This window comes from Condylura cristata, unplaced genomic scaffold, assembly GCF_000260355.1.
Source record: "Condylura cristata isolate star-nosed mole 26May11 unplaced genomic scaffold, ConCri1.0 scaffold00029, whole genome shotgun sequence".
Taxonomy (NCBI): Eukaryota; Metazoa; Chordata; class Mammalia; order Eulipotyphla; family Talpidae; genus Condylura; species Condylura cristata.
Window position 1 is genome coordinate 3,323,119 of NW_004567130.1, and position 26,854 is coordinate 3,349,972.

The following is a 26,854-nucleotide window of genomic DNA, read 5'->3' on the forward strand; positions in this document are numbered from 1 at the left end:
GGACAGTGACAGACCTGCCGCCAGGAGCCAGGGCTGGTCTGGGGTGGGTTCCCCATCCTGAACTCCCAAAATGGAAGGCAGTGAGATCCCCTGCTCAGCAGTCCTGGTGGCCATGAGGCCTTCTACAGCTCAGGGGTGGCAGGGACTTGGGGCTCAGTGTGGCCTCACTCGGGGTTGTGACTGTTTCCCATTGGCTTTCGGTCCAGAGGCCCTGGAGGTGCTGAGTGTGGAAGAGCCAGCGTGGGAGCCAAGTGGCACCGCATCCTTGCCCACAAACCTCTGGGTCCCCCCTTTGGAACGTGGGGTACACAGCCTGCAGAAGTGGGTGTGGAAGTGGAGCCTTGGTGTTCGTTCTCCAGGAGACACTGGCCAGAGTCTTGTCCACAAGTCAAAGGCCCTTCTTCTGTCCTGAAAACATCCCCTTTGTCTATTTTTGAGAGGAGCATGACTATGGAGAAAGGTGTGGGGACTTGTGCCCGGGCGGGGGTCCTGGTGTGAGGGTTCAGCACACTGGTGCCCAGATAGGGCTGGCGGTGGGGAACGTGAGCGTTATTCCTCCCGACAGTCAGCAGCTTCAGAGAAGGTGGGAGTTGGGTCTGCAGGAAACGTGGTCTCGGGGTGCTGCTGGCACCACCTGTGTCTGGCCTATAATCTGCTTTGGGGTGCTCAGGGCAGTGTGGGCCCCTAGCTGCCGCTGGCCTGGTCCCTTGGGAGGGGGCAGGCCCAATACTCCTGGTGGCTCTTCAGGTGGAGGGGCCCCCAAGTCCAGCTATATCCCTTAGTGCTCTCTGGGGGAACACAAGGATTCTTGCAGTGAGGTCTCAGGGCGCTGCCATTGGTAATTAGCAACCTCAGACCACAACCTCGGCCCCTCTGATCCCCACAGCGTGCACCTGCCTGGGAGCAGCGCCTGAATGTGCTGGTGACCCTGAGAACGGACGGTGGCTCCTGTGACAGCCCTGAGGGGCTGGGCCTGGCCATCAGGCGCCCACTTACTGCCAGCTATCAGCCGGCTTTTAGCAGAGAATCGTACACAAGATTTATTTGCAAATCCTTCCAGCTCTGGAAGCAGAGACACTGTGCATGACGCTCTGTCACCTCGTGCACCTGGACGGAGCCCGGCCACATCCTCATCCTCATGCTCCAAAGCTGTGGACGCCAGGACGCCAGGAAGACAAGGACAGCAGGAGTCTGAATGCAAACTTTTTATTTACAGTCTTGAGTTTATAAATATGTTACATTCTTACAACCTACGATCCCATCTGCCCTGGCCTGAAGGGCCTCTGGCAACATTGCTGGGAAGGACAGGGCAGCTGAGACCACAGGGTCCTCGCTCAAGGCAGCACGTTAATCACCAGCCGGGTGGGGACGTCAGCTCGGGCAGGGGCAGCGGCTCAGGGCTGTCCGCCCCGGGTCAGGAGGGCAGCAGGCAGGAAGCACCCCTGTTCGGCGGGAAGGCACGGCTGGGCCACGGTGGGGCCACATCCGTCGCCTAAGGATTAGATGGTATGCATAGGGAGAGAGCGTGAGAGGGGAGAGCGGGAGACGGGGGGGCAGATGAAGAGAAGGGCATGATTCCGAGAGACAGGGACACACCGAGAAGAAATCGGGAGAGAGAGCTCTGAAGAGCCAGGCGGCACTGGACGCCTCTGCGGTCTCTCCTCCTGCCCCACCTCCCCTGGCATGGCACAGCCCTCCGATGCCCCCTTTGCACTGGCTTCCATCGGCAGGACGAGACGGCGTCCCGAAGTCAGGTCTCCCCAAAGCAAGATGCCTGACTTTCTGCCCGAGGGTGGGCGGGCAGTGTCTGCACCCCCTTACACACTGAGCCCCACTCCCCTCACCTACACTCTGCACCCTGACTCCGTGAACAGTATGGGTGTCACAAATGTCCACAGAGCTGGGTTTCTCTGGACAGGCAGGGGCATGGTGCCCGGGTGTGGAAAATCCCCCCCATGAATGTGGGAAACTACTCCTGGGACCAAGGACCCCCCCTTTACAAACACAGGGGTGTCTGGCCGCAGGCACGGCCTGCTAGCTTGTTCTTGGCATATACTTCAGGATGTCTGCAGCCACGTGCCCACAGGGCTCTGGGCTGGCTGTGGGTGCCAGCAGCTTGAGGTGGCCCTCAGGTCAACCACCTGGTGCCCCCAACCCGCAGCAATCAGCCTGCGCCCCGTGTCCCGTGTCTGCCGGGTGGGCCCGGCCCCATGAATTTACCACACCCAGGGTGTTCTGACGTGAGGGAGACTGTTCCTTTCCGGGACGTCTCAGAGGCTCAGCCATCCACGAGTCTCAGGGGTCTTCCACACATGGGAATCTCATGCACCGCAGCTCTGGAGCTCCGCCAGGGAGGGGAGTGTGTCCCTCCTGCGTGTCGCACTGGGGCTGCCTCTGGGGCTCTGCCACCCTGTCCCACGTTTCTCCCGGAGCCCCAGGGCCTCATGGCCACACGCCCTGCATCAAAGGCCGAGAGGTGAGACCTGGCTCTGAGTGCGGCTCATACCCCTTCCCGTGGCCGGTCGGGGTGGCTGTCCCCGGGGTGCAAGTCTGGGTAGATCCAGCCCATGGCCTCCTCTGTGCAGGCCAGTACGGCTGGGCAGCTGTCCTCTGGGGAGATGGCAGTGAAGGTGCTGAACTTCACTCTTTTCCTCTTGGAGGTGGGGGAAGTCGGGGGCTCGCTCTTCTGGTCCTTCCCGCTGGAACCCGGGGGCACAGGGGCCCTGAAGAGCTGCCCGTTGAGACCCTTGAGGGTGTCCGTGCCTAGGAGGAACTTGCTTTCCTCGAAATCTAGGCCCCTGTCGATGGCAGTGACCCGCTCGTCCTGCGGGGACGGGAAAGCTGCGGGGCTCTCCAGCAGCTCCGCCCGGCGGCTCAGCCCCACCCAGTCATGTGCGTGGCTCACGCCCTCCTGCTCTTCCAGGGGCACCTGCTTGTGCCTGTACTTGAGCGCGAAGGTGGCGCAGTTGGCGAGGAAGACCAGAATGGCCAGGCAGAAGACGCCCAGCAGCGCGTACATGCCGATCTCCAGGTCACTCAGCCCCTTGGAGGCCTGCGTGGGGTCCTCCTGCGTGTCCCCAGCGCTGCTGGGGAGGCCCCCCGGGGCGGGCAGACTGGTGAGGTCGATGGGGATGGTCTGCAGGTGGCTGTCGTGGTCGAAGAGCCGCCCCTGGCCGTTCCTCAGGAAAGGGGCCCTCTCAGTGGTGGGGCCCCTGCCCTCCAGGAGTGCCCCAGGCGAGCTGCTATAGAGTGGGCCCTCCTGGCCGCCCCACTCCTGCCATGGCTTCCGGGACCGCCTGTCACTGCCGTGCCGCTCCAGGGGGAACCCTGCCCCGGGGGCCCGGCTGTCGCTGGCGTTGGGGTGGGCGTCGCTCTGGCCAAATTTGACCCTGACATTGGCGGTCCCAACGGCCAGCATGCTCTTGCGCTTGGACTTCTGGCATGACTCGCTGATGGCCAGCTCCACCCGCACCAGTGCACCCTGCCCTTCAGTCTCGGCCATCACCACTGGCCATTTGAACCTGGGGTCCTGGTGGGTGGAAACCACTTTCTCATCCAAGGACGTGGCCACCAGGGAGAAGTCCTTCCCATCGTAGATATCCAAGGGGGTGACAGAGCCGTCACTGAACTGGACCCAGCAGCTGGTGGCCGCCTCCTGCGGAACAAAAGGGCCCCAGGTCAGAATGTGTCAGACCCCAGACCTGCCGAGTGCCCGGTTTTAGCGAGACAGACCCTCTGCAGCAACAACAGCGAGGAAACCTCTTGTGCAGTGTAGACACAGGACATGAGCCACAAGTACCACGAAGTGTGGGCCAAGATTATTTTATGGAGATGGAAGCGAAGCCAGCGTGCCCGGCGACGTGCCCTCTGCGAGGGCCAGCTCTCCTGGCACCGAGGGGCCGAGGAGGGCCTGCTCTGCCTGACGGTGACTCAATGTCAAACGGTGTCACTGGTGAGGGGCCCTGAGGGCTGCACGCTCAAGAGTATTTACTACGTTATGTTTAAGTGGCGTTAATGTTGCATCTCCATCTCGGCTCCCGGTGCAGATAAAGACCCTGACCTGCAGACCCTGGGGCTGCAGCTTGCGTGGGACAGGCCTGCCCGCTGGGGCCTGTGGGGACAGGTCTGCACCAGCTCGTGGGGCCAGTCTGGGCCCGCCAGCTGAGGACAGCCAGAGCACCCACAGCCCACCCCCATCTTTGCAGGAGGGTGGGAGGACAGAGGTGGTGCATGGGCCCCATGTCTTCCGCCTTTGTCCCTCTGCTGCTGCTCTTCCCTCGAGGTCGGTCAGCGGGGAGCAGCCCCCACCCCGAAGCACGGTGCTGATGGCAGATCTGCGCGCCGCCCGGCCATCCGTGGCCTTCACCCGAGCCCACAGGAGGAGTTGAGCTCGGGGTCTGCTGGGCCTTGCCCTTGGCTGCAGCTGCCTGGACCTAGGAGATGGGCTGCAGAGTGGGCACCCGCAGCCCTGCGCTTGAGTCGCTCAGCTCTCTCTGAGTGGAAGGAGGAGACACAGGATGGGAGCCAGGAGCTGTGGGCATGCTGGGGGCACAGATAAAACTTGGGGTGCCCCATGTTTATTGCTGCTTTATTCACAGTCAGAAAGACATGGAAACAGCCCAAATGCCCAAAAGTGGAAGACTGGATTAAAATGACGTGGTACATACATACACACAATGGAATATTACTCAGTAACTAAAAAAATAAACACACTAAAAAAATAAACACATGCCGTCTGCAGCAACATGGATGGAACTGGAAGGAATCATGATTAGTGAAATAAATCAGAAAGAAAAGGAAAAATACCGAATGGTTTCACTCGTAGCAGGAGTGTAACGGAACGGCGAGAAAATAATGATAATGATGAACAGCTATCTACCAGGGACATTTTGTGGGGGTGGAGCGGGGAATGGGATCAAAAACAGTGGGGGGAGGGAAATGCACTGGACTATGGTGATGGTACATGGGTGATATGATGATGGGAAGTCCACGGGGATTGCAACTTAGATGGAAAAAGGCACAAAATGATGTAAAAATCAACTATTGTATATATAAAGAAAGTGCTGCATAAGTCAAAAAACAAACAAACAAAACAAAACAAAACAAAAACAAACAAAGAAAGCCTGGGGAGTGCAGTTCCACTCAGGTACCCCTGGGGCAGATCATGTGTGAGTGAATATTGGGGTGCAGCAAAGGGTGAGGAAACAAAATGGCACCACAAGCACATCGGGGTGGCCTTGAGCCCTGAGTTCCTGCAGTCTGAGCCAGGCCCGGTGCAGCAGTTTGCTTCGGTGGGTTTCTTTCCTGCCCCACAGTGCACCCCCACCCCCAGTGCCTCCTCCCTCCTCTCCCTGCACGGGGACCAGGTCCTCATCAGGCTGGAGCCCAAGTCTGCCAGGAGCCACACAGCGCCCAGTGCATGCTGACACCTCGAAACAAGCATGAGGCTGACTGCTGGCAGTGATGGGGGGCACCCAAGCCAGCTAGCCAGGTGGGGGGCACTGTGTGTAGGGGTGGGTGAGGAGCCTGGGGGGACCACTGTGCAGGCAGGGGGTGTTCTGTGCTGGTAGGAGGGGCAGCACCCTGGTCTCCTTTGCACGCGCCTGGCTGCCACCTCAGCTCCTGCTAGCTGCTTGACCTGATGACCCACCCAGCCAGGAGGCCCCAGGGTTTCTCTCCAGATGTGAGCTGCACCCTGGCTGGCTTCCGCCAGAGAGAGAGGACATTTGCCTTTGGCTATTATCCTTCTGTTACCAGGTCATCCACTTCCAGGGGTGTTCTAACCCTCTACCCATCCATGTGGGACCGGGGGTCCCCACGAGCCTGTATCAACTCCCTGCTGCTCAGTACAGCTTCAGGGGCTGGCGGGTCACCTACTGTGGGGGATGCTTCAGGGCTGGGGAAGTGCAGGAACTCCTCCCACAGACCCCAACAGTCCACAGCTGACCTCTATCTTGGGGTGTGGAGAGCAGGGTGTTAGGGACGCACCAGAATTGGGGCACACCAGAATTGGAGAGAGCATGCTCCCCTACTCCTAGTGAGGAGCAGGACACACTGCATTTGAGCACACCATTAATAGGCCCTGCTGTGGCGACCCATGTGTGCACACACGCTGGAGGCCTGGTCCTGGCTGGGGGTAGGGGGCCCCCCCGGCTCGCCCCTGCTGCTGGGTCCCTTCTCTGGCTCTTCCTTTGGGGGCAAGGAAGCTGAGGGAGAGCGGCCCCATGTGGGGAGCCCCTTCTCTGCAGGCTGACCTTATCTGAATGACCCAGACCCTGCCGAGCGCCCCACCGGCCGTGTGCACCTGCGCAGTACCTGTTTGGGTCTCTGCAGCAGTTCCTGAGCCACTGCGGTGGCAAAGATGGCTCTGTTGCTCCCGGGGCTGAGCTGCAGGGAGAGCGACAGGCCTGTCACCAGCTGGACCCCCAGGTCTGTGATGGTCACCTTCTCGTCCAGCACGGTGATGGTCTTCTCGGCCAGGATGGCATCGGACAGAGGCGACAGGATCTGAAAGCAGAGGCACATGCTAGGACAGCTTCACACACCCGAGCGCCTCCTGTGGCTCAGGGTGGCTCTGCAGGGCAGGGCACAGGGGCCCCTCGGGAGTGGACAGCCAGACATGGCTGCGGGGACCATGCCCCCCGACCCCTGCACCCCCAGGCTCAGCCTCGTCCAGGAGGAGGGACCGACCTCCACTCATGGCGACTGCATGCCTTCTGCAGCGCGGCTTCTCTCTTCTATTACTTGGTGCATGTTCTGTTGACATTTATGTACTTAATGATCTGTTAACAAAACTCGCACAGTGCTGCGAGCAATGTCTTATTGTGCTGTGTGTTTCTGATATCCGTGCTGGCCAGTGTGATGAGGGGGCCACTAAGCCTGGGGCTGTGCTCCTGGAAATGGCCAGCAGGGTGCTCAGCTGCCTTGTCAGGGGTCAGCCGGCACCTGTGAGAACCACAGTCCTGACCCGGGCCCCAGAGCCCCAAGGCGGCATTTCTCCTGGACTCCTGCTGTGACTTGGGAGAGGAAGCCCTTCACAGCTGCTGCTGCCTCCGCCCGCCCACTCTCGGGCCTCCTCCCCACGCAGGCTGGCTGCTTGTGGTTCTCTTCTATCCACTGGCGAGGCATATGGAGAGGGTGGTCAGGATAGCAGTTCCCAGGGCTCCTCACACCTGCTCTCAAAGCTCATGTCTAGGGCTGCTGATTCTGGTTATGACAATTGGAAGGGCCGTGAGCCAGGGGTCTCCAGAAGGAGGTGGACAAGTGAGTTTAGGCCTCGGGAGGATGCAATGGGGAGAATGGAGGGTCTTATAAACAGGCCCCAGCAGGACAACATCCATGTGTGGCACCTGGGAGCCGTGCGGCTCCCCTCGGTCCCAGCTGCTTCCTGAACACGCAGTCCTGTCCTCCCTGCCCATGCGTGGGCCCTGGAGAGAGGGGCGAGCACCTGTCCTCCTCCGGGTTCCGCATCAATTTAGCCAGTTTATGGCAGGAATTTAGGGTTTTCAATTACGAAGGTGGCCAGCTTTCTGCTATGGGGTCAATAGGTTTTCTGTAAATAATGTCTTGAAATGGGTTAAATGGCCATGCTTTAAAGAGCATACAAGGTATATTCCTAGCTTTTCTGCAACGCTGGGTTCCCATTTCCCTTTGACAGAAGTGGAGCTGAGCACCGACCTGCCCTTCACCACACTCCTCACCACTCCCTAGTGCGTTCCCAAGTCGGCTGTCATCTTTCACCTCCTACCCCATCTGCTCTCACCACGGTGGAACCTCCTTTGCTTTTAGAGATCAATAGATCATGTGGCTCTGAGGTCACAGCTCGAACCAATTCATTTTCCTCCTTAACAATACATAAATGATAATAAATACATAAATGAATAAATAAATAATAAAATAATCTCTATGAAATACCAGCTAGTTTTCTTGAATGGATCTGATTTAAATCTTCCCTAATTCAACAACACAGTTCCCCGGTAAGGCTTCCCCACAACAGTGATTTCAGAAACCTCACGCTGGCTAATAGGATGATTGGCCCGATTTAGAATATCACCCTCACCAAGGGGCAGCTACTGAGGAATAAGACTTGTCCTCGCACAGGCGGCTGGTGACCCAGCCCTCCCGACGGCATTTTGGGGGAGAGCTGTTTCCACGCCCAGAGCGAGCCCTGGTCTTTGCACTGCTAGCCCCAGAAGGCCCTGGGACCCTGGTCTCCCCTTCACATTTCTGAAATGTTGCCCTCTCCTGCATGTCAGAGGCGGGGGTTGCAACGCCCTGGTGGCTAAGTGGTCAGCGAGGTGGACGCCAGTCAGGAGCCACCCATGCACTGATGGGTGGCATCAGGCTCACAGCCAGGCTGCCCTGGAGCTTCAAACACGACCCCAGCGAGGGCCAGCCTCGCTCCAAGGCTGCTGAGAGGGGAGGGGCCCCAGGATCTCGCTGCCTTTACACCTCGCCTGTGACTGCCCGATGCCCTTCAGCCTCCCTGCTCCTGCGCGAGAGGTGGTATAGACCCAGCCAAGACCTGGCCCAGCTGAGCTGCTGCGTGCAGAGTGAGGCGGCAGGGTCTTACCTGGATGGTGGTCATCCCCAGCTCCTGGCCAATCAGAACTTGGCCACCTTGCAGCTTGGCGATCCGCGGCTCCTCCACCTGCATGAAGTCGCTCACCAGTTCCGTGATGTCCACCTGCCAGTCTGAGCCCAGCAGGTGGGCCAGGTGCCCCCCAGGCTCAGCAGCCTCGGCCACGAACTGGGTGAGGACGCGCACCATGGCGTGCTGGTACTGCAGTGCGCAGCCGCGGCCCCGCCGCTCCTCGTCCTCCTCGTCCTCGCTGTCCCGGGCGGGCCTGTTGAAGGGGCAGTTCAGTTTAATAGGTGCTGATTTCGTGGGCAGCAGGCAGGGGCTGGGGGGCAAGGCCCGGAATGCCGTGGCTCCTGGAGGCTGGAAGCCCAGCAGACATGGGGCGACACTCACCCTGGGTAGAGGGAGCAGAGCCGTGAGCAGAGTCCCGAGTGCCCACAGGAGCCGGCCAGTGAGGGGCGTCATTTCCAACACCAGGTGTTGGAGTGACCGCTTCTGCCAGGGCCTCTTTTCTGCGCTCCTCCCTGGCCCGCTGGGTGGAGCCAGCTGCTGTGTCTAGGAGGCCTCCCGAGGACACCTCACACTGGGTGCTGGGTGTGCCCGGCAGCCTGACACGTGCCAGGAGGTCCCTGCGGCCACTGTGCAAGCTGAGGTGGCCTCCCCACGAGTCCCCAGGGCACACAGCAGCCCTGCCAGCCATGGGCCCCCTCTGCCCTGACCTGCCTAGTCACGCCTAGATGTGACATCTGAGCCGTGGAAACAGACTTGGCCACCAGGTTTGGGGAGAAGTCTTTGAATTCATAGCCACAGACAGCCACACGTACGGGTCTCCTAGCAGGGCATGGTCACAGGGCGCTGGTGGCTGGACAGCCCCGCAGCCAGCGCCTGTAGGGAAGCTGGGCCCCGGGGAGGTCAGGCACCCCTGGGAGGGCCCGGCAGGCTGCCATGGACTGGGCCGTGCTCCCTGTGCCTCGCTGCAGCCGAGGGTGCATACCCGGACAGGGCCACGGGGCATTGGGCCTCACAGCGCGGGCAGCATCTGGGGCGTGACACCCTCATAGCACTGAGCACGCCTGACCCCACCCTCCCACTCACACCAGAAAGCCTGGCCTTTAAGAAGGGCCTTGGCTCGAGGCTTCCTGGCTCCCACAGGGCCTTCGGCCCCACTTCCCGGGCTTTCAGGACGAGGGCTTGTGGCCTGTTGCCAAGGGCAGGACATGGAAGCTGGTCCCGGGAAGGGGCGGTCTTCTCTGCTGGGACACAGTCTGAGAGTCCCACCTACTCACTCCCCCAGGCGTCCCGGAGCGCGACTTCCTTGAGGTGCCATCTGAGTCCTGCCACCCTCTGCACAGGGAGCCATCAGTTCTCCAGACATGGTACCAGGGTCTTGCCACTACCAAGCAGCCTCATGGGGCACACCAGGAGCGGAGGCAAGGGGCAAGTCTGGGACATGGTATCCCCAAGATCCGGCCATCTCAGAGCTCCTGCAAAGGGCCGTGAGGGGCTGGCTGGCCCGGGGGTCTGGTCCTGCTAGCACACATTCTCACAGGATCAGTACTGTCTTCGGCTTTGACCCACGGGTGCGGGTTTGGCCGGCCCCTTCCTTAGTCCACCAGCTGGGGGTGCAGCCGACGGTCAGCCCAGCACGCAGTGTGTGCCCACCTCGGCCTGCGAGGACCCAAGAGGGGAAGCCTAACCAGGCCCTCGGCTGGATTACTGAGAGAGAGGATGTGCTCTTTGTGGAGTCAGGAGAGAGGAGGGAGGCTGGGACTGGTGAGAAAGGGTGGGGCCCACACACGGCCACCCAAGTCAGGGGAGCGCCACATGGCCAGCCAGGTCAGGGGAGCCACCTGCCCGGCCCTGCACCATGTCCTGCCCTGGTGTCTGGCCCACCCACCTCTTGTTGGAGACGATCGGCACCCTCCAGCCCTTGACCTGGCTGAGCTCCGTGTCCGAGACGTCGATCTGCAGGGGCAGCCGGGGCACCCACACGGTCATCTCCAGCGGGCTGCTCAGGTGCTGGTAGGTGAAGTCCACCACCACGCCCACCTTGCCCTTCATCTCCTTCCCGTTGACAAACACATAGTCACAGCGGTCAGAGACCTGGGGGGGCGAGAGCATGGGCAGGCATGAGTGTCCAGCCCTGAGGAGAGGGCTGCGGGGCGGGAGGCCCTGCTGGGGGTGACTGCAGTAGGAGAGCCAGCTGTGGAAGCTGGCCCACTTTCCCGCTCGACAGATGGTGTGATGGCCCTGCCCGCCTCCAGGGCTCAGTCATCCTCTGATGCCCCTGGAGTGAGCTGTGCCTTCTCCGGGTTCCACCCTCAGGTGCTGAGCTGGTCCTTGGGTGCCCAGTGCAACCCGTCCCTTTGTTAGGTGACTCTCTGTTTCTCTTTGTGCCAAGCAGACAGGGTGCTGCTGCCTGGGCTCCTGGGTCCGCCCAGGTTCCTAGACAGGCCCCGCTCATCATCTTGTATCCCCCTTCACCTGTCTGCTATCTCCTGAGGAGCCCCAGGACCCCTGCTCCCCCTCAGTGGGGGAGCCCTGGTGCCTCACCCTCCTGGTAACTACTGCTAACTGCTTAGCAGCTTCCTCCTGCCCCCTCCCATCTGGCCCTCTCTTGCATCTTGGTGCTCCCCAACCCGCCCCCCACCATCCCCACCCACCCTCCCATTGCCAGTAGGCTCAAGCCCCAAGGTTTATGTGGCATATCCTGTGTCCCAGGCAGCTGGACGTGCTTTTCCACTTTAATTCTGTCTTCACAGCAACCAGTTAGGGCAGCGTGTTTCCCCGACATCTGCTAGATGCACCTGGCACTGCCCTGGTTACCGGGCACTGAACCCCCACCTCCACGCTGAGCCCTCCAGGCTGACCCCACCCTGGCTGGGCTCCCAGCCTCACTCTGCACTAGCCAGACACCCCCAGGATTCCAACTCAGGACACCTGGGGTCTAAGCTCCACCCCTGCAGTGCAAAGAAGAAGGAGTCCGTGTCCACTGTGGGGGCTTTTAAAATCCGCACGGCCCTGCCCAAGCACTGAGTATTTCATACTGGCTTTTCAAGACTGAACCCCTCATTAGACATTTGCTTTTCAATTGCTGGTTCTCTTTTGGTATAAAAGTGCAAACGGGTCCTGGCTCCTGGCTTTAAAGTTGAACAGAAGGGAGGAAGGTGACCCCCTCCTGCCAGAATCCTCCCCCCTCCCCCCTCCCCCCGTTGGCCGCCCTGGGTGGCTGCACCCTGCAGGGAGCTATAGATCCTCTTCTTCTTAAAAAAAAAAAAAAAAAAAAAAGGGAAAAGAACCATTTCAGCATTTTATGTTCTATGATTTTTCCTTAAAAATATAGCTGTTAGGTAGTTCTAAATCCATCTTGGTAAATTTCAGGCTTCTAATATTCAAAAGTCTAAGAGTGAAAGCTGTACTCTGGAAGATGACGGCTAAATGGAAAATGGACACCCATTTTCTTAAATGTAGAGAAGACAGAAGAGGCCGCATTTTGAATGATTGTGAAACAGCTCTTGCAGATGGAGGGTGGGGGAAGGCGGGGTGTGGGGGTGTATCAGGGCATGGGGGCCAGGGCAGGGTAGGTGGGGCTTGGAGGGGTGCGGGGTTGGGGGGAGTGGACAGCAGAGCGGCCTCCCCAGCCACTTGCTCTGGAACCCTCAATGCTCGGAGGCGCCCACACCAGCCCCAGAGCCAGAGACCTAGAGGGTGAGCCCCCTTTCCTCACCTCCTTTCCTCCAGGGCCCTGCAGCAGTGCCAGACCCCACCAGGGTCTGCGGACTCTGGTTCCAGTGACACAGGGACCCAGGGACGTCAGCTGGCCAGCGGCCCAGGGACTGCATGTGTCTTCTGGTCCCTCTGCATTTCGAGGCCCACCAGGGCCTCACAAGGACAGGGCGTGGAACAAGCTTGCTGCCAAGAACAACAAAAGCTGCCAAGAACCACCGCCCAAATGGACTTGCGGTGGCTGCCGACAGCAACCGGGTCCAGGGAGCAGCGCCCTTGTGGGAAATGGGCCCCTGTGGGGCACATGGTGTTCCTGGCCGTGGGGAGCTGGGGCCTGGGGCACATGGGGTGCTGGGCTTTGGGGCACACAGGTCTTGGTTCCCTGGGATTCTAGTCCCTAGGGAGGGGTCCTGCCAGGCGTGTGTCTGTCCCGGGCACCAGGGCTGTTGCCTTTCCTGACCCTGTGAGTAATGGTGCCAAGATGTGGGTGCACACGGCACCTTGAATGAGGCATGCAGGTTTGAGAATTTCACAAAACACAGAAATGTATTTTTGATAGGCCAGATTTATCACATCAGGAGTGAAAGGCATTTCATGATTCACACACCGCAATGTTAATACCTCTCAAAAAGTCAGTTAATATTCTGGAAAAAAAGAAAAACCCTGAAATACTTTGGTATAAATTGGTGGAATCTATTGCTATATTGTATCAGGCAGAGCCATAAATTTTAATGGCTTCCTCTTCTTTGAAAAGGATATTTGAAGCCAATGCTTAGATTTTATGCTCTGCTATTTCTTCTAGAAAGAAAAGGGACCCCACGTAAACAGACTCAGCTGCCCATCAGGAGCCCGGTGGCCTCCCTCTGGGAGGTAAGGGCAGGGACCCAGGGGTGGAGGGGCCCTGTTGGCTGTTTTTAAAGAGGCAGAAGCCCCACCCCCAGGGTGAGCAGCGATTGGTCTGGCGATTGGTGGGTGTGGCTTTATTTGCATCTCGGGGTGATGAGTGATGACAAGCCGCCTACTAGTGCCTCTTCGCTGGTTTTCTGATGGATGCTGCTCTGGTGTGTATCTGGCCTCCCCGTTGCCCAGATCTCTTCCCCAGGTCCTGTCTCGGAGGAGTCCTAGAGGACCCAACTGTTTCTACACTGCTCATCCCTCTAGGGGCAAGAAGAAACCGGGTGTCTCCCTTTGTGATGACCAGGCTGGGAAGAGGCGCTTCCTGCTGCCCTGGGACCCACGGGGCAAGAGTGTATCACCTTCCGAGAAGCAGACAAGTTTACAGGGACAGTGGGCTGGTAGTGCAAGTCCAGTTCACCAGGAAGCACCCTTGGAGCAGCCTCAGGAGATGGGCTTTTCCTCCCCTGCCAGCCACACCCCTCCCCCTCACACCCCCGACCCCCATCAGCCTGCTGTGACCTCAGGAGCCATTCTCCAGCTCGGGGCTTCCTCCCATTTGGTGATAAAGTCATTTCATCTCCAGCTTCCCACCCAGGGCAGCTGACACTGTAAATACGTCTGCAGCTGAGACTGCCCGGAGGTGCTGTCTCCTGGTGCCTGGACCCTGTCACAGGGTGGGCCCAGGCCACAGCCTGGTCAGAATGCTGGAAAGACTGTCTCACATGCCCTGGCCCCTCCTGGAGCCACTGGGGGTGTGAACTTCTGGAGGGCAGGTGCTGGGGTGGGCTGTGGTGCTGGCGCTGAGGGCTGGCCCAGGACAATCGGCTCTACCTCGAATTTTCCCAGTTAACTTCCTTTGACTTTTGCTCAGTGTGTTCAAGAACACACTTTAACTTAGCCGGTGAGACTCAAAGGCTGTTTGGACGCGCTGACACCAACAGCTGCAGATCTCTACCGGCTGCACACGTGTCCACACATGTGTCCACATAGACGTCATGTCCCTGCGTCCCCACCAGGGGCATCCTGGGCTGTTCTGGGACACCCCAACAGCACCCTGTTTGCATGTTCCGCCCCTCGCCCACAGAGTTCCTGAGCTGGGATGGAGACAAGGCTGGGACCAGCAGCAGAGGCCAGCCGGACTTCCCTTTTGGGGCGCAGCTAACATGGTGCATGCACTAGCTCCGGGCCCCTGCAACTAGGGCCGGCTAATCCAGCGACAGGCTCATTTTACCCTGTCAGGTTTTGGGCGGAGAAGCGGCATTCCAGACATAAGCACTCGGCAGGTATCTTCACCAGGTATTGAACTGGCTTTCTTTGAATTAACAGACTCTGGCTTTGATACATTTTTCAAGAAGCTGATAAAATCCACCAGAGTGGAATTATCTGCCTTGATACCACTAACATTTTAAATGAACAGAGAGCTTTTCTCTTTGTGATTAGTATCAGGCAATTATAAATGAGGACCAAGTTCTACAGGAAAGGTTGTATCATTGGAGGTGACAGATCTGTCTGTCGAGGCTGCGCGTTGGCCTCTGGGGTGCAGGCCCAGCACCTGACCGCTCCACAGCAACACTGGGAGAGTCACAGGGAACGGTGGCAGGGAGGAAGGTCACGAGCAGAGAAGGACACGTTGGCTTTCCCATCAGCCTTGAGCATTTCATTACATTTGTGGGGTTCCAGCCACACATCCAAGGGTGCCTTCTCATTCTCCTTAAGGTCTCTCAAAGAGAGACTCACTCACACATGGCACCCACGTTTCCCAACTCCCCTGCCAAATGCCTCCTTGGCCCCCAATCCAAGCAGTCTGGAGCTGCCTGGCTATTCTCAGCAAGGGCCCATAGTGGGTGCTGAAGGTAGACTTGGCCAGTGCACGGCTTCGGGGAGGTCTGGGAGGAACCCCCCAACCCCCCAGCCAGAATCAGGTCCTGAAGCACTTATAAATGAGAGCAAATAGGCCAAATGCATAAGAAAATCAACACTGTTGGGCATATGAACACCCTGCCTCCATGCCCTCCAGCGGGCGCTAAATATCGGGGTCCCACCCTCCCCCAGGTGTGTGGGTGGGCTGAAGCTGGAAGGGCACCTGGCACCCTCTGAGCCCAGAGGGCAGGCTCTAGCCTCCCCAGGACCCTTGCGACTCTGGGCTGTGGCGTGTCTGAAGGAAGGTGACCGGGTCACAGAAGGACCTGTCCATCTGGGCACTGCGTCTCCCCCGGAGCCAGCTCCCCTCCGTCTTCAATCTCTGCAACACAGGCTGGTGACCACTGTTTCTATGCACATTGTGCCCACCACAGAGCCCTGTGTGCCTCTGCAGCCAATAGCACCCACCAGGGTGCCAGCTGCCCCACCAGTGCACTTCTCTGTGATCAGTTTTGTTTGGGTTGTTCCTGTGCTTTATTTCTGACCTTCCACGTAGGAGTGGGGTCAGCTCCAGCTCTGCCTGTCTGCCCCATCCTCTCCCCCTGTAGGCTTTGCAGTTGACATCCAGCCTGGGGTCCACTCCAGGGGCCCTGTTCTGCAGGACCCCGTTCCCCCTGCACTTTCCAGACCCTTCCGGATACCAGGATACAATAGTTGAAGCCAAAACACAGGAGCTTCTAGGGAGGAAACGAGACCCGAACACAGAAGAGACGGATGAATAGAGGCTGGGGAGAGATGGGCCTGAGGTGAACCTGGGCAGAGGAGGGATCGTGCAGGGTCAGCTGAGAGGACATGGCAGGGGTGGGGGGAGGGTGGCTCTTGGTGGCCCTGCTGACCGTGGGCGACCCGCTGCCCACTAAGAATTCAGCAGGAGTGGCAAGTTGTGGGCACCCGAGGGGCTGATGAGCATGGAGGTTCGTGCTCAGCCAGGCAGTGCGGCCTGCTTATGCGAGACCACTGCGAGCTAGCAAAGCACCATTCTGGGGGCCACAGCTGAGTCTGGAAGGGGGCCTGGCCACCGCTAGGGGGCCTGGCCACTGGCGCTTAGCATCTCCTGGTTTTCCTAGTAGAATCTAGTGGCACTGGGTTTGAGGTACCGCTGTTCTGGGCGTGAGGTCTCAATACTCTGCTAAGTGACAGGAGCACACTGAGGACATTTCACCTCATGGCCTTCCCTGCTAGACACGTGTGTGCAGGCCCATGAAGTGGTCCAGCCTCCCAGACTCTGGGGGTCCACTGATTCAGGGTGTTGAGGCGCCTATAGCTGGAGAACATCAGCACCCACACGGCCTGTCACTACCTGGTGCCAGAAACCAGCATTCCCGAAACACTCTTACCAGAATAGCATAAACAAACAAGCCGACACAAAACCAACCACACCCCCGAGAAAGCTACTCTGAATGCTGATGCCTTGCTGCACCCAGCTGTTTCTCAGGATTATGGGGGAGCCTGCTAGACCCAACTACCCACTGCAATAATTAAACCCCTGCTGAGAGCATGCGATCTTCGCTCTTGCAAATGTTACATGAAATAACCAAAATTAAAAGCAAATATTTTCAAAGTTTTGCAGGAGGACAAATACCGAGCGTTAAGGAGGCTTCCCATGAGTGACTTTGTACTGAGCACCCCAAATTGTGGAAATAAAGACTGCAAGGATACACTGGCACAAAGCAATTATCCTCTTATTCACAAACAGCTTGAGTTCTAAGTTTTGTCCTACACTTCACTGTCGTGTTGTTTGTGGTAAGTGATTTTAAGAGCATTTCAAAGAAAAGGAAAAACAGGTGCAGTCAGTTGTTCTAAACAGAAGAGAATGTTCTTCCTTTTAAAATGTTTGCCAGGAACCCATTTGTAAAATAGCAGAAAAATGAATATGGACAAATACAGATGCTTAGATCTGGTTACAACAGGTCATGTGTTGTTTCCAGGAGAGCCACCGGGGAGTACAGGTGTGCCCTGTCCTCGGGCTATACCCTGAAGGCCGCGGCCTGGAGCCTCTGGAGACCTGCCTAGCCGCTTCCAGGAGGCTGCAGGCCATGAAGCAGAGCCCAGAGACCCCGGGCCCCACCCACAACCTAGAGGGGACGTCAAGGGGAAGCAACAGGCCTGTTACCTGGTAGAAGTCAGAACCTGCACCAGTGACTGCCTGCCCCACCTGACAGCGGCCTCTCCACACCCCTGGCTATCCCCATGGGGCTCAGTGCTGTGAAGATCCTCCTCTCTCAACCCCCAGGGGCATGAATGGCCAGGTCCCTGGAATATTTCACTTTCCCTATCTAGCCTGGGCTGGCTCCTTTTCATTATTCCTGCTCAGAGGGCAGGGTCCTGGCTGGTGTTGGGTGGCCACCTGGCTACCACGTGGCCACAAACACGAGAGGAAATTGGCTTGCCAAAAACGGTGCTATAGAAAGAGGGCGAGAGCCCGGCCCATATCGCGCCGGGCAGCCCACAGCTGCGGACTCCTCACCAGCGTTGTGGGCCTCGCCTTGCCAGGCGCTGCTGGAGCACCTTATTTCTAGCCACGGGTCACTCTAACTGACCCCCAAACAGACACGTGGCTTCCTTCTGCTTGAGGCTGGCGGTTTCTAAACTTTTTCCTAAAATATTTTCATTTGCCCCAAGGCTCAGGAACCCAAGTGGCTGTGGAGGGGAGAACAGATGTGAGTGAGGTGAGCAGCAGGGCGCCCCGCACTGAGGAGCCGTGACCCTGTTAGCGCACCTGCCTGAGCCTGTGGAGAGGTCTGGGAGCCGTAAGCTCCATCGATGTGCACATGTTAAAGGGTCCAGGGTCCAGGTTTTAGCAGCTTGACCCATGTTCAAGACTTAGGCCAAACACAATGTGTTCTCATTGCTCCCAGCTCCAGGCCGTTGGCTCAGAATAAAAACCCAACATCGTATTTACAGTGATTTCTGCGGGCACAGCAAGGGATGCTTTTTGATCTCTCAATGACAGCAAAAACAAAACAGCGAGAGCAAGTGGACAAGTGGCGTCTCCTCACGCTGCCACCGTCCCTGCGTGCAGAGGCTGCCTGGTGTGTCCACTCCTGGCCTCTGTGGGTGTTTCGCCAAGGGCCAGCACAAGGAGCCCAGGGGCCTGAAGGGGAGTGACAGGAGCTGTGATGTTGGCACACAGGAGCCAGAAGTTTCTGTCCCAACAGGTGGAAACAAGCTCTGGGATCTCTGGCTGCCCCCAAGAGACGGGATCTGGGTGCTGGGGTTATGCAGAGTCATCACAGCACCTTCAGCCACTATGACAAAGGGGACAGTGCCATGCCCACAGATGACCCTCACTCCGGCTCCTCTGGGATCCCCATCATGGTGTCACGAGGTTGTTTATCCCTCCAGCAAAGAAACCCCCACCCGGAAAGTGAGCAAGGGCTTTTGGAACATGGATTGGGAGGGATGGTGGCTTTCAAAAACCCCAAGATCTGCAGTTGGGGCACCCCCAGGAGGGTGGTTGGGGCCAGGGCACATCAGTGGAAGGCCAGGATGGGACAGCGGCGGGCAGTGCATTGGGGCCCGGGGTGGGAGCTTGCCGCCAGCCCTTGTCCTCCCACAGGGGCACTGCCCAGCCCCGGCTCTGGTTTGTCTCCAAGGTGGAGCCTAGAGGCCAGAACCTTTCCTGAGCAGCAACATCACTGTGAGCATTGCCTGTGAAAGCCAGGATTTATCTGCATTTAAAAGGCAGGCGTGGGCAGTCTCACTGCTTCTTCAGCCATAGAGACCTGCTAGATGGTGGGCAGGACCCTGGGCCACACTGGCCACGCCTGGGGGAAGCGGGTGGGGCAACAGTAGAAGAGCATGGCGGGAGACGTAGCCGGTTCAGGACACATGGGGTGCCCTCGGAGAGGGGTGCTCCCGTCCCTCCCCATCATGCTGGCTGAAGTCTCCCAGACTCTGCAATTTATGCCAGGGGGCTCAAGAGATGGCAGGATGGGTTCATGCATTTGACAAGCATAGAGACAGGGGTAGGAGGGCCCCCCCCCCCCCGCTGCTGCGGTGCCTTCCAGGTTACCCCGCGGATATCTGGCCACAGACCACGGATGCATCAATAGCAGACAGTATTTTGGATTCAGAAGTCGTGATGTTTCTCTCCCTGGGAACTCTGTCCCATGGGTGGTGTCCACCTGCCATCTCTGCACCAACACCACTTCCCGCCCCAGGTCCCTTCTTTTCCTCTGGTCTCCTCCCTTTCATAGCAATCCCGACTCCTCAGCCACGGCAGCTGGCATCGCAGGCTCGACTGGACACCTCTGGGCCTTTGCATGATGCTGGCACAGCTCCTGGAGCCTCAGGGCTGGCGCTCAACTCACTTTATGCAGCCATGCCTGCAGGCCTCTGGGGCCATTTAACCACGGGGGTTGGGTTGGCTGGGAGCAGGGCACGCTGTGGCTCCCGCTGGGTGGTTCACTGGGGAGGCACATCTTCTGAAACATCATTGCCAGGTGCCCAGTCAGATAACGAAGTCAGTTTTGGGGGTGCACCATCACCCCCCAGGAATCCACAACTGTCCTGAGATGCAGAGCCTCAGCACACTCTGGTGGTCACTGTCCACTGCCTGCTTAGGGCCTTATCCTGGACACAGGACCAAGGTACAACTGGGCCACCATGCCTCTCAGGTGGCCTGATGCAACCCCTGATGGCCCTTGAGTGTGGACATGGTACCAGGACAGGACAACCCCATAGACTTGAAAAGCTGCAAATAGAAACATTAAACTCATCAGCTGCTATTAATTCTACCCCAATTATGGGCATTGACTAGAAATAAGACCCAGGCCAAACCCGTAACTTTACAACTGTAATAATTATTAATAACAGAATGTGGGTTCTCTGGTGATCATAATTATTCTCATACTTAAAATCTATGACATATGTCATTTCATTGCTTTTTCATCTGTGGCTATGAAAACTTGTGTTGCAAGGCTACAAGTCACAGTTGGGGGGACACTAGTGGCCCCATAGCCCTGCCTGGGGGAGCAACAGTCTGACAGGTAAGGGGGGGGGCAGGTGGGAGGCAGCAGGTCCTGTGCCCGGATGGCGCTGAGATCAGCTCAGGTCAGAGTGGCAGCCAGCTAGTGAGCAGGAGAAAATACCTGCATCACACATGTCTGAGGAGGGGATCAATCCCCAAATATATAAAGAACGCACAAAACAATACAGACAATCCAATAGAGAAACGGGCAGGGGATTGAACAGACCCAACCCTTCGGCACATGCAGAAATGCTCATCATCAGGGAAGTGTAAACCAAAGCCACAGGGGACCCCTCACACCTGCAGATGGGCCCTATCAGCAGTCAGAAGAAGCAGGAGTTAGTGAGGGTGTGGGGAGAGGGAGCCCCGGGCATGGTGGGGCATATAGCCTGTGGCAGGCCCTGCGGAAAACAATGTAGAGGTTTCTTTAAACACTGAAAGTGGAAATGTCCCAGCTCTTCTGTGCGTTTATCAAAAAAACTATAAAATGTTACTTCAAAGAGACACCCCATTGTCATTGCAGCCTTATTCACCAGCTGAGATATTGGGACCGTTTAAGTGTCCACCAGCAAATGTGTAGTTAGTGTTATGTCTATATACATAGTATGTATATGTATGTGTGGGTGTGGAATACTATTCAGTGGTGAAAAAGATGAGACCTGTCACCTGCTGCAACATGGGTGGCTCAGAGAAGCCTATACAGTGACGTAAGATGGAGAAGGACACTGTATTTTCATTCCTTATCAGAAATAAAGAAATAAAACTAATGAGCAAACCAAACCAAACCAAACTGCTTAAGATTGTAAGGGCAAAATAGTGGTCACCAGTGGCAGGTTGGCAGGGCTAGATCAGATAAAGGTGGACACAAACTAGACCTTGTGTGGGGTTCCTAATGCAATCCACACAGATGTCAAGTTATGATGTTGTCACCCAACCCCACAGAATGCTTTAAGCCAAAGATGCTTGAGTAAAAAATTAAAGAAAAAACAAAACTTGAGCATCCAATATGTGGCTGGGATTTGCTTCCTTCCCTTGTTGACACAGGAGACCTAACTTAGAACTGCAGGATGCACATCTCTTTAAAATAAAATAAAAAATCTAATTTTGAATGCAAAGGAAGGGCAGTTTGATGAAACTCCCTGGCTTCAGGGCTTCTAAGATCTGGGAGCCCCCAGCCCCCCTCTAAAGAGAAGGCTGTGAGCTGCACAGATGCAGTAGCTGCCTCAGAAGTGTCTGTGGGTAGCTGGACAGAGAGAACCCTCCAGAAGAAAACTGTTGAAAATAAGTCTTTCTCATCTGGTCGGTTCTTAGGGGATTCCAAAGCAGTCCAGCTTTTAGCAAAGGTAAAAAATGACACCTATGTTCACTGAGATAAAATGACATAGAGTCAAGAGAAGGAAAAGCAGTAAGTCTTTGAAAAAATGCTTGCTCTCTTGAAAAAAGCAAAGACATTAGCTGTGGGGAAGTTGCATGTCTCTGGGCAGCAAGTGGCTCCTCCAGGGAGGAGGTCCCCTCGCACCACGGCCGCGTCCACTCAGGACATCCATTTAGGCCTCTCCTTCCATCTCTGCCCACCCAACACCAGCTTTATCGGGATGAGATTCACACCCCTCCAGGCAGCCACTTAAAAGCACACTCCGAAGGCCTCTCACCACAGACAGCCATGGGCTCAACGTGCTTCCAGCCCCGCTTCAGGCCTGGCCTGTCAGGGGTCGCCCCCACACCACCATTTTGGGGAATGGGCTCACACAGGCGAGGCTCCCCAGGCCAGGCTCCTTGCAAGTCTCCAGCTCACCCGTCCAAACACAAAGTGCTCTGGGTCCATCAGGCCCATGTAGGGTCAGCAGGCCCAAGGCGGTTCTCCGTGGGTCCGCCTCCCAGTCCCGGGGTGTCTTTACCCTCTGGGCTCACCGGTGTTCTCAGTGACCCCACCATCTTGCCGCCACCCTCGCCAGCCCACTGCCCTAGTGTCCCTGGCCTCCCAGGCTCAGGCATACCTTCTCACGCACACCCATGCCACACTGCAGGTGCTGCCTTCCGGCATGCGGGCAGGACGGCAAGTGCCGGTCCTGGAGGCTACGGGTGGGAGGGCCTGACAACTGCTGTCCATGACACTGGGGCCCCCCGGCCCGGCTCAGCGGCCAGAGTCCGGGACCCTGCTGCCCTGTGGGGCTGCTCTGTGGTGTCATCCCATCCTCTGCCATGAAGATGCCAGGAGTGTTCCTTCTACTCTGGAGATAGCCTGAGGCCCTGGTGGGGTGGGATGGCCTGGTTCAGAGCTGGTCCACTGCAGTCCCACCCCGTTTAAATAAATAAAACCACTGACCCCATCCGTGCTGCTCCCCTCAGCACTGGACTTCATCAATTGGCCTGCTCTGCTCCCCATTCTGTCTCTGGTGAATCCTCTCACCTCCAGCACCTCTGGTCTGTACCCCAGATCTTATATGCATAAATAAATAAATCTTAAATAAGTAAAACTAGGTAAGGTCAGTTTACATGGCCAAACCTCACCACTGTGGCCCAGCAATCTGCCTGTCAGAGCCACTTGTCCTAAGCCAGGCTCCCTTACCCGGATGGCACCTTCTTCAAGCAGAGGCTTAAAGAGTGGACGTGCAGCTGCATCATCTGGAGGACGTGCAGGGACAGCATGCCCCTCCTTCCTCCTGGTTTATGAATCATAGGTCTAGGTAGGGCCCCAGAACTGACATTTCTACTCAGTTCCCAGGTGACACTTCTGCTAATCTGGGGGTCCCCTGCCCTCGGAAAGTGGACTCATCTTAGGCTTTTTATGGAAGCGGATCTTGAACGTAAGCATCTACTGAGGCAGGCAGGAAATGTAAGTGGGGTGTGTCATGAGGATGAGGATGTCGTGGCCGGAGCAGTGGCAGCCTCTCTGTGAGCACAGAGCCAGCCTGGGGCCTGGATGGCCTGCTGATGTGGCCTCTGGCCCTGTGGTCTCTGAGTTCGTCATCATGCAGAACAGGTTATAACTCCCATTATTGACCAGTTTTACTCTGCTGCCTCCTTGTTCTCCTCTGAAAGCATCTGAAAGATACATTAATTTCCTTCCTAGAATGCAAATACAGTAAGGGAGCTTATTTCTTGTATTTTTTACTCATCTCTATATTTTCACCTTCAAGAAGCCGATCTGCTGGAGGGGGCCTTGAGACGCACTGACTGAAGCCTGAAGGGACTCCTGCCTCACTCCCCCTGGCTTCGCCCACCTTGATGCCATTGCCGCTTTTCTAAACATTTCTACTAGACTGATTATATGGTTATTGCTGTTCATAGAAATACCCCTAAGCTGCTTCTAAGGCAAAATATCTTCAGTGCCAGTTGGGATGGGTTACATGGGTGGGTTAAGCGAAGCTCACAAACCCAGCACCAGGAGGCCTCTCCACGCCGCTTGGAGGCGCGCCAAGCTGTGGTCATGCCCACGCTCCGGGAACCAGCCTGGACCCAGCCAGCCCGTAATTGGCTCTCTGGTGGTCTGGCTTTTTCATGAATAATCATGAAGCCCCCAAACCCCGCTCTCATTGAGAGCTGCTCTTCACAGATCAGGGGTGAGGTGGTGAGGGGAGGATGCTCCCCAATGCACTCACCTTATGCAAACTGAATAAGCTAAAGATGAGGTTTGGGCTGGCGGGGAGGTTCTGGAAGCGGCACCCCAACTCTAGTGGATGTGGGATGTGGATCCTGGGTGTGCTGGTGTCGGGATGGACCAGCTCTGGCACCCCAGCACCTTCAAGTGGGCCATTTGAGGGAGACGGTGATGGAGGACCTGGTGCTGCTGTTTTGCAGGTCAAAGCGCCTCTTTTCTCCTACAGCCTAAAGGGCTCTTCCAGAGGCTTGTTCTGCCCAAGCCCGACTTCCTCACCTGAGGGTTCCGGCCTGAGCCCTGGCCTCCAGTGGACGTCGCTGTCCCCTCCGGTCCTGACTCTCGGTTGCATCAGCTAATCTTCTCCCGATAACACCAGTTTTGTCATGGAGTTTCCGGCTGCCCCTTGGCACTGCCAGCCGAGAGGACTGCGCGGGAACCCCCTTGTGGGTCCCGGTGACACATGGAGGGCTGAGCCTTGACAGGGGCCTGGCCCTCCCTCTCCTGGGCTGTCCCCACCCCGTTGCAGCTTTGTAAGAGTCCTCGGCTGAAGGGGGAGGCCCATGCATTCTTCAGACTGTCAGAAAGTTTCGGCATCTCTAAATGGCTTGTATTTTGGAGGAGATTAAAGTTGTGGGTCCAGGAGGACAGGCATGTGTGCTTTAATGAATACTGGACCAGATGACCTTGGCTTTTACAGAAAGGTCCCTGCAGGGTCATAGGGCCTCAGCTGCTGTGGCAGCTGCAGGGCTGGTCACCGGCCATGGGGCGTGGCTTCAGTGCTTCCGTTTCCCTAACGGCATCTTTGCTTTACTAGGTGATCGGAGAATGTTTCCAGAAGCATGAGCCCTGCACCCCAAAGATGCCAGGCCACCCAGTTGCATCTGGGTGCTAGTCTGTGCAGCTGGGGGGGGGGAGATGTGTCCCTGGGCTCCTGGGTTTAGCAGAGTCAAGTCTCAGGTGGGCGGTGTCTGGTCTCCATGAGCCGGACCCCTCACCTGCACCCTCGGCCTCAATCAGCACTGGGGTTAGGGGTTACGGGGCATCTGGAGGCCTCCTGGGTGTCTCAGCTAGATTTGCTTACGCCATGCTGCTGCTGTTCTTCTTCTTTTTAATACTAGGTGTTTGTTGCAACCATATAAAGAATGAGAGGTTTTACAAAAAAAATCTGGGGTTTTCTCTCAGGGAGGCCTGAGAGCTAGCTGGCTGTGCTGGGGGCAGTGTCTGACCATGGGTCAGTGACAGCCTAGCTGTCTCTCCAAAACCCAGATGTGGGTCCATCCACTGTTTTCTTTTAGTCCAGACAACACAAGGCTGGTTCCAGGATGTCCGTCTGCTAGTGTGTAGGCAGAGGCTGGGTTCCCATGGTGCTCCTGTCAGCCTGGCTCTTGAACAGCTGCCCAGAGCAGGAAGCAGGGACCTGCTACATGACTCTGCTGGGCTGGCCCTGGCGACCGGGCTGCAGGCTCATCAGTCAGGGCCCCTGGCCAGGCGGTGCCAGGGCCACACAGGGCCTGGGCTCTGTGCGCCTGTGCTGTGGGCTATTGTATCCACCAGCCCTGCTGGAGCAGGAACCGTGGCCAGTGAGGGGTCCAGTTCGTTCGTCTAGGGGACATATCACCGAGTCCGACTCAGCTGGGATCAGCAAGTCCTGCTTTCTGTAAGTTCCCTCTGGAGGTCTCATGAGAAATGTCAGGTCTTGTGAGAATTGTCAGTGGCCAGGTGGAGTCGAGGTCGGGGAAGCCTGCTCTGGCCCCAGCGTCCAGTCCAGGCCTTGGTGGCCTGAGCTAACCATGGCCCCACAGTATGTGAGACGAGAGGGAATTAATTTGCTAAACAAACTGAACTGAACCAAAGCTCAAGTTCAAAAACCAGTTAATGTGAGCTGGTTGAGTCTGAGCTGAACCTATTTATTTTCTAAAATTAAAGACTAGTCTTAGAATGGACCTTAAAGTTAAAATCCCCACTTTTGCCTGGGGGAGGAGCGGTGCTCACATTCACAAAAGCAGTTCTAAGCTTTCAAGGATGAAGAGTTCTGTTACCTGTCGGCAGGTAGAGCAGACACCCAGTGTCACAGAAAAAAAAAGTGCATTTCCAATTTAGAAGAACAGGAAACAACAAAATAACGCAGATAAACACGAGAAGAAGGTGTCACGAGGCAAAACCTTGATTAGGCACCTAGCCAGCGCCATTCTTCCTAGTATTTCAACAATCGATAATTCAGTGTTAAGATTCCCTGTAGAAGCATTACAAGCATCCACCCACCTACCCAACACCCAACACCCATCCATCACCCACCACCCCGCCACCCGCTTCCTCACCACTGCAAGCGTCTACACTCTGAAGCACACATGGGGAGTGGAGACCACCCAGAAGTCCTGGGACTGTTTCTTGATTTCACACAGGCCTTTGGTCCCGACAGCAGCCTGGGGGGCTCTGCACGGCTCCAGGAGCCCAGGCTGGTGCTGGCACTGGTACACTCAGCCCTGAGGCCTGCCACCTGCAAAATGCCAGATCCTCCCTGGAAGCCTCTGCCACTATGTGGGGAGCAGGTCCTGAGGACGTGGCCTCTGCAGGGGTTTAATTTGCTCCTCTACTGAGTGCAGAAGCCTCTGCAAATTGAAAATTGAGGCCAGCGAAAGCCTCCTGCTGCCCCTGGGGCTCCGGCTGCTTGGCCCGTGGAGAGGGTGGTCTCTGCGGGCCTGTGGGGAGCCCTGCTTCCAGGCAGGACCAGCCACGCCTCCTGGGCAGGGTCTCTCTGCTCCCTCTTCCCAGGTGGCGGGAAGGCCGCCAGGCTCCTGCACAGTGAAGTGGGCACAAGCGCCCGCGCTCAGCCTTCCCGCCTCTCCTTCCTCCGTGTCTGCGTTTCCCAGGCACAGGGGCTTGACTGCCTGGGTTCGAACAGGAGTATGAGGCTTCAACTTTCTGTGCCTCGGGCTCACACCTGTGGCCTGGGAGCCACCAGACACGCACGCGTGAAGGACGGGTGAGCAATGATAGGCGACTGCTGAGAACCCCAGGGGCCAGACTGCTCCTCACATCCTGAGGATCTCAGCCAAAATGGCAAAGGCAAATTCACTGTAGAAATGTACATTTCTGCCCTTCCTGGTGGTGCAGCGGGTTAAAACACAGCACGAAGAAGCTAAAGCCACTTCAGCAT

At 57.1% G+C, this 26,854-nt stretch overlaps 1 protein-coding gene across 1 annotated transcript in view; it reads right to left on the reverse strand.

Moving 5' to 3' along the window:
* Window positions 1-1,217: 1,217 nt before the first annotated feature.
* TMEM132D (transmembrane protein 132D) overlaps window positions 1,218-26,854 on the reverse strand; it is a 312,508-nt gene continuing 286,871 nt past the window's right edge. The window contains exons 6-9 of the mRNA XM_004690639.2: window positions 10,479-10,684; window positions 8,573-8,846; window positions 6,316-6,507; window positions 1,218-3,655 (exon numbers count right to left, since the gene is read on the reverse strand). Of these exons, the coding sequence (XP_004690696.1) occupies window positions 2,501-3,655; window positions 6,316-6,507; window positions 8,573-8,846; window positions 10,479-10,684 (1,827 nt within the window). The 3' untranslated portion in view covers window positions 1,218-2,500. The remainder of the gene's footprint in view (window positions 3,656-6,315; window positions 6,508-8,572; window positions 8,847-10,478; window positions 10,685-26,854) is intronic.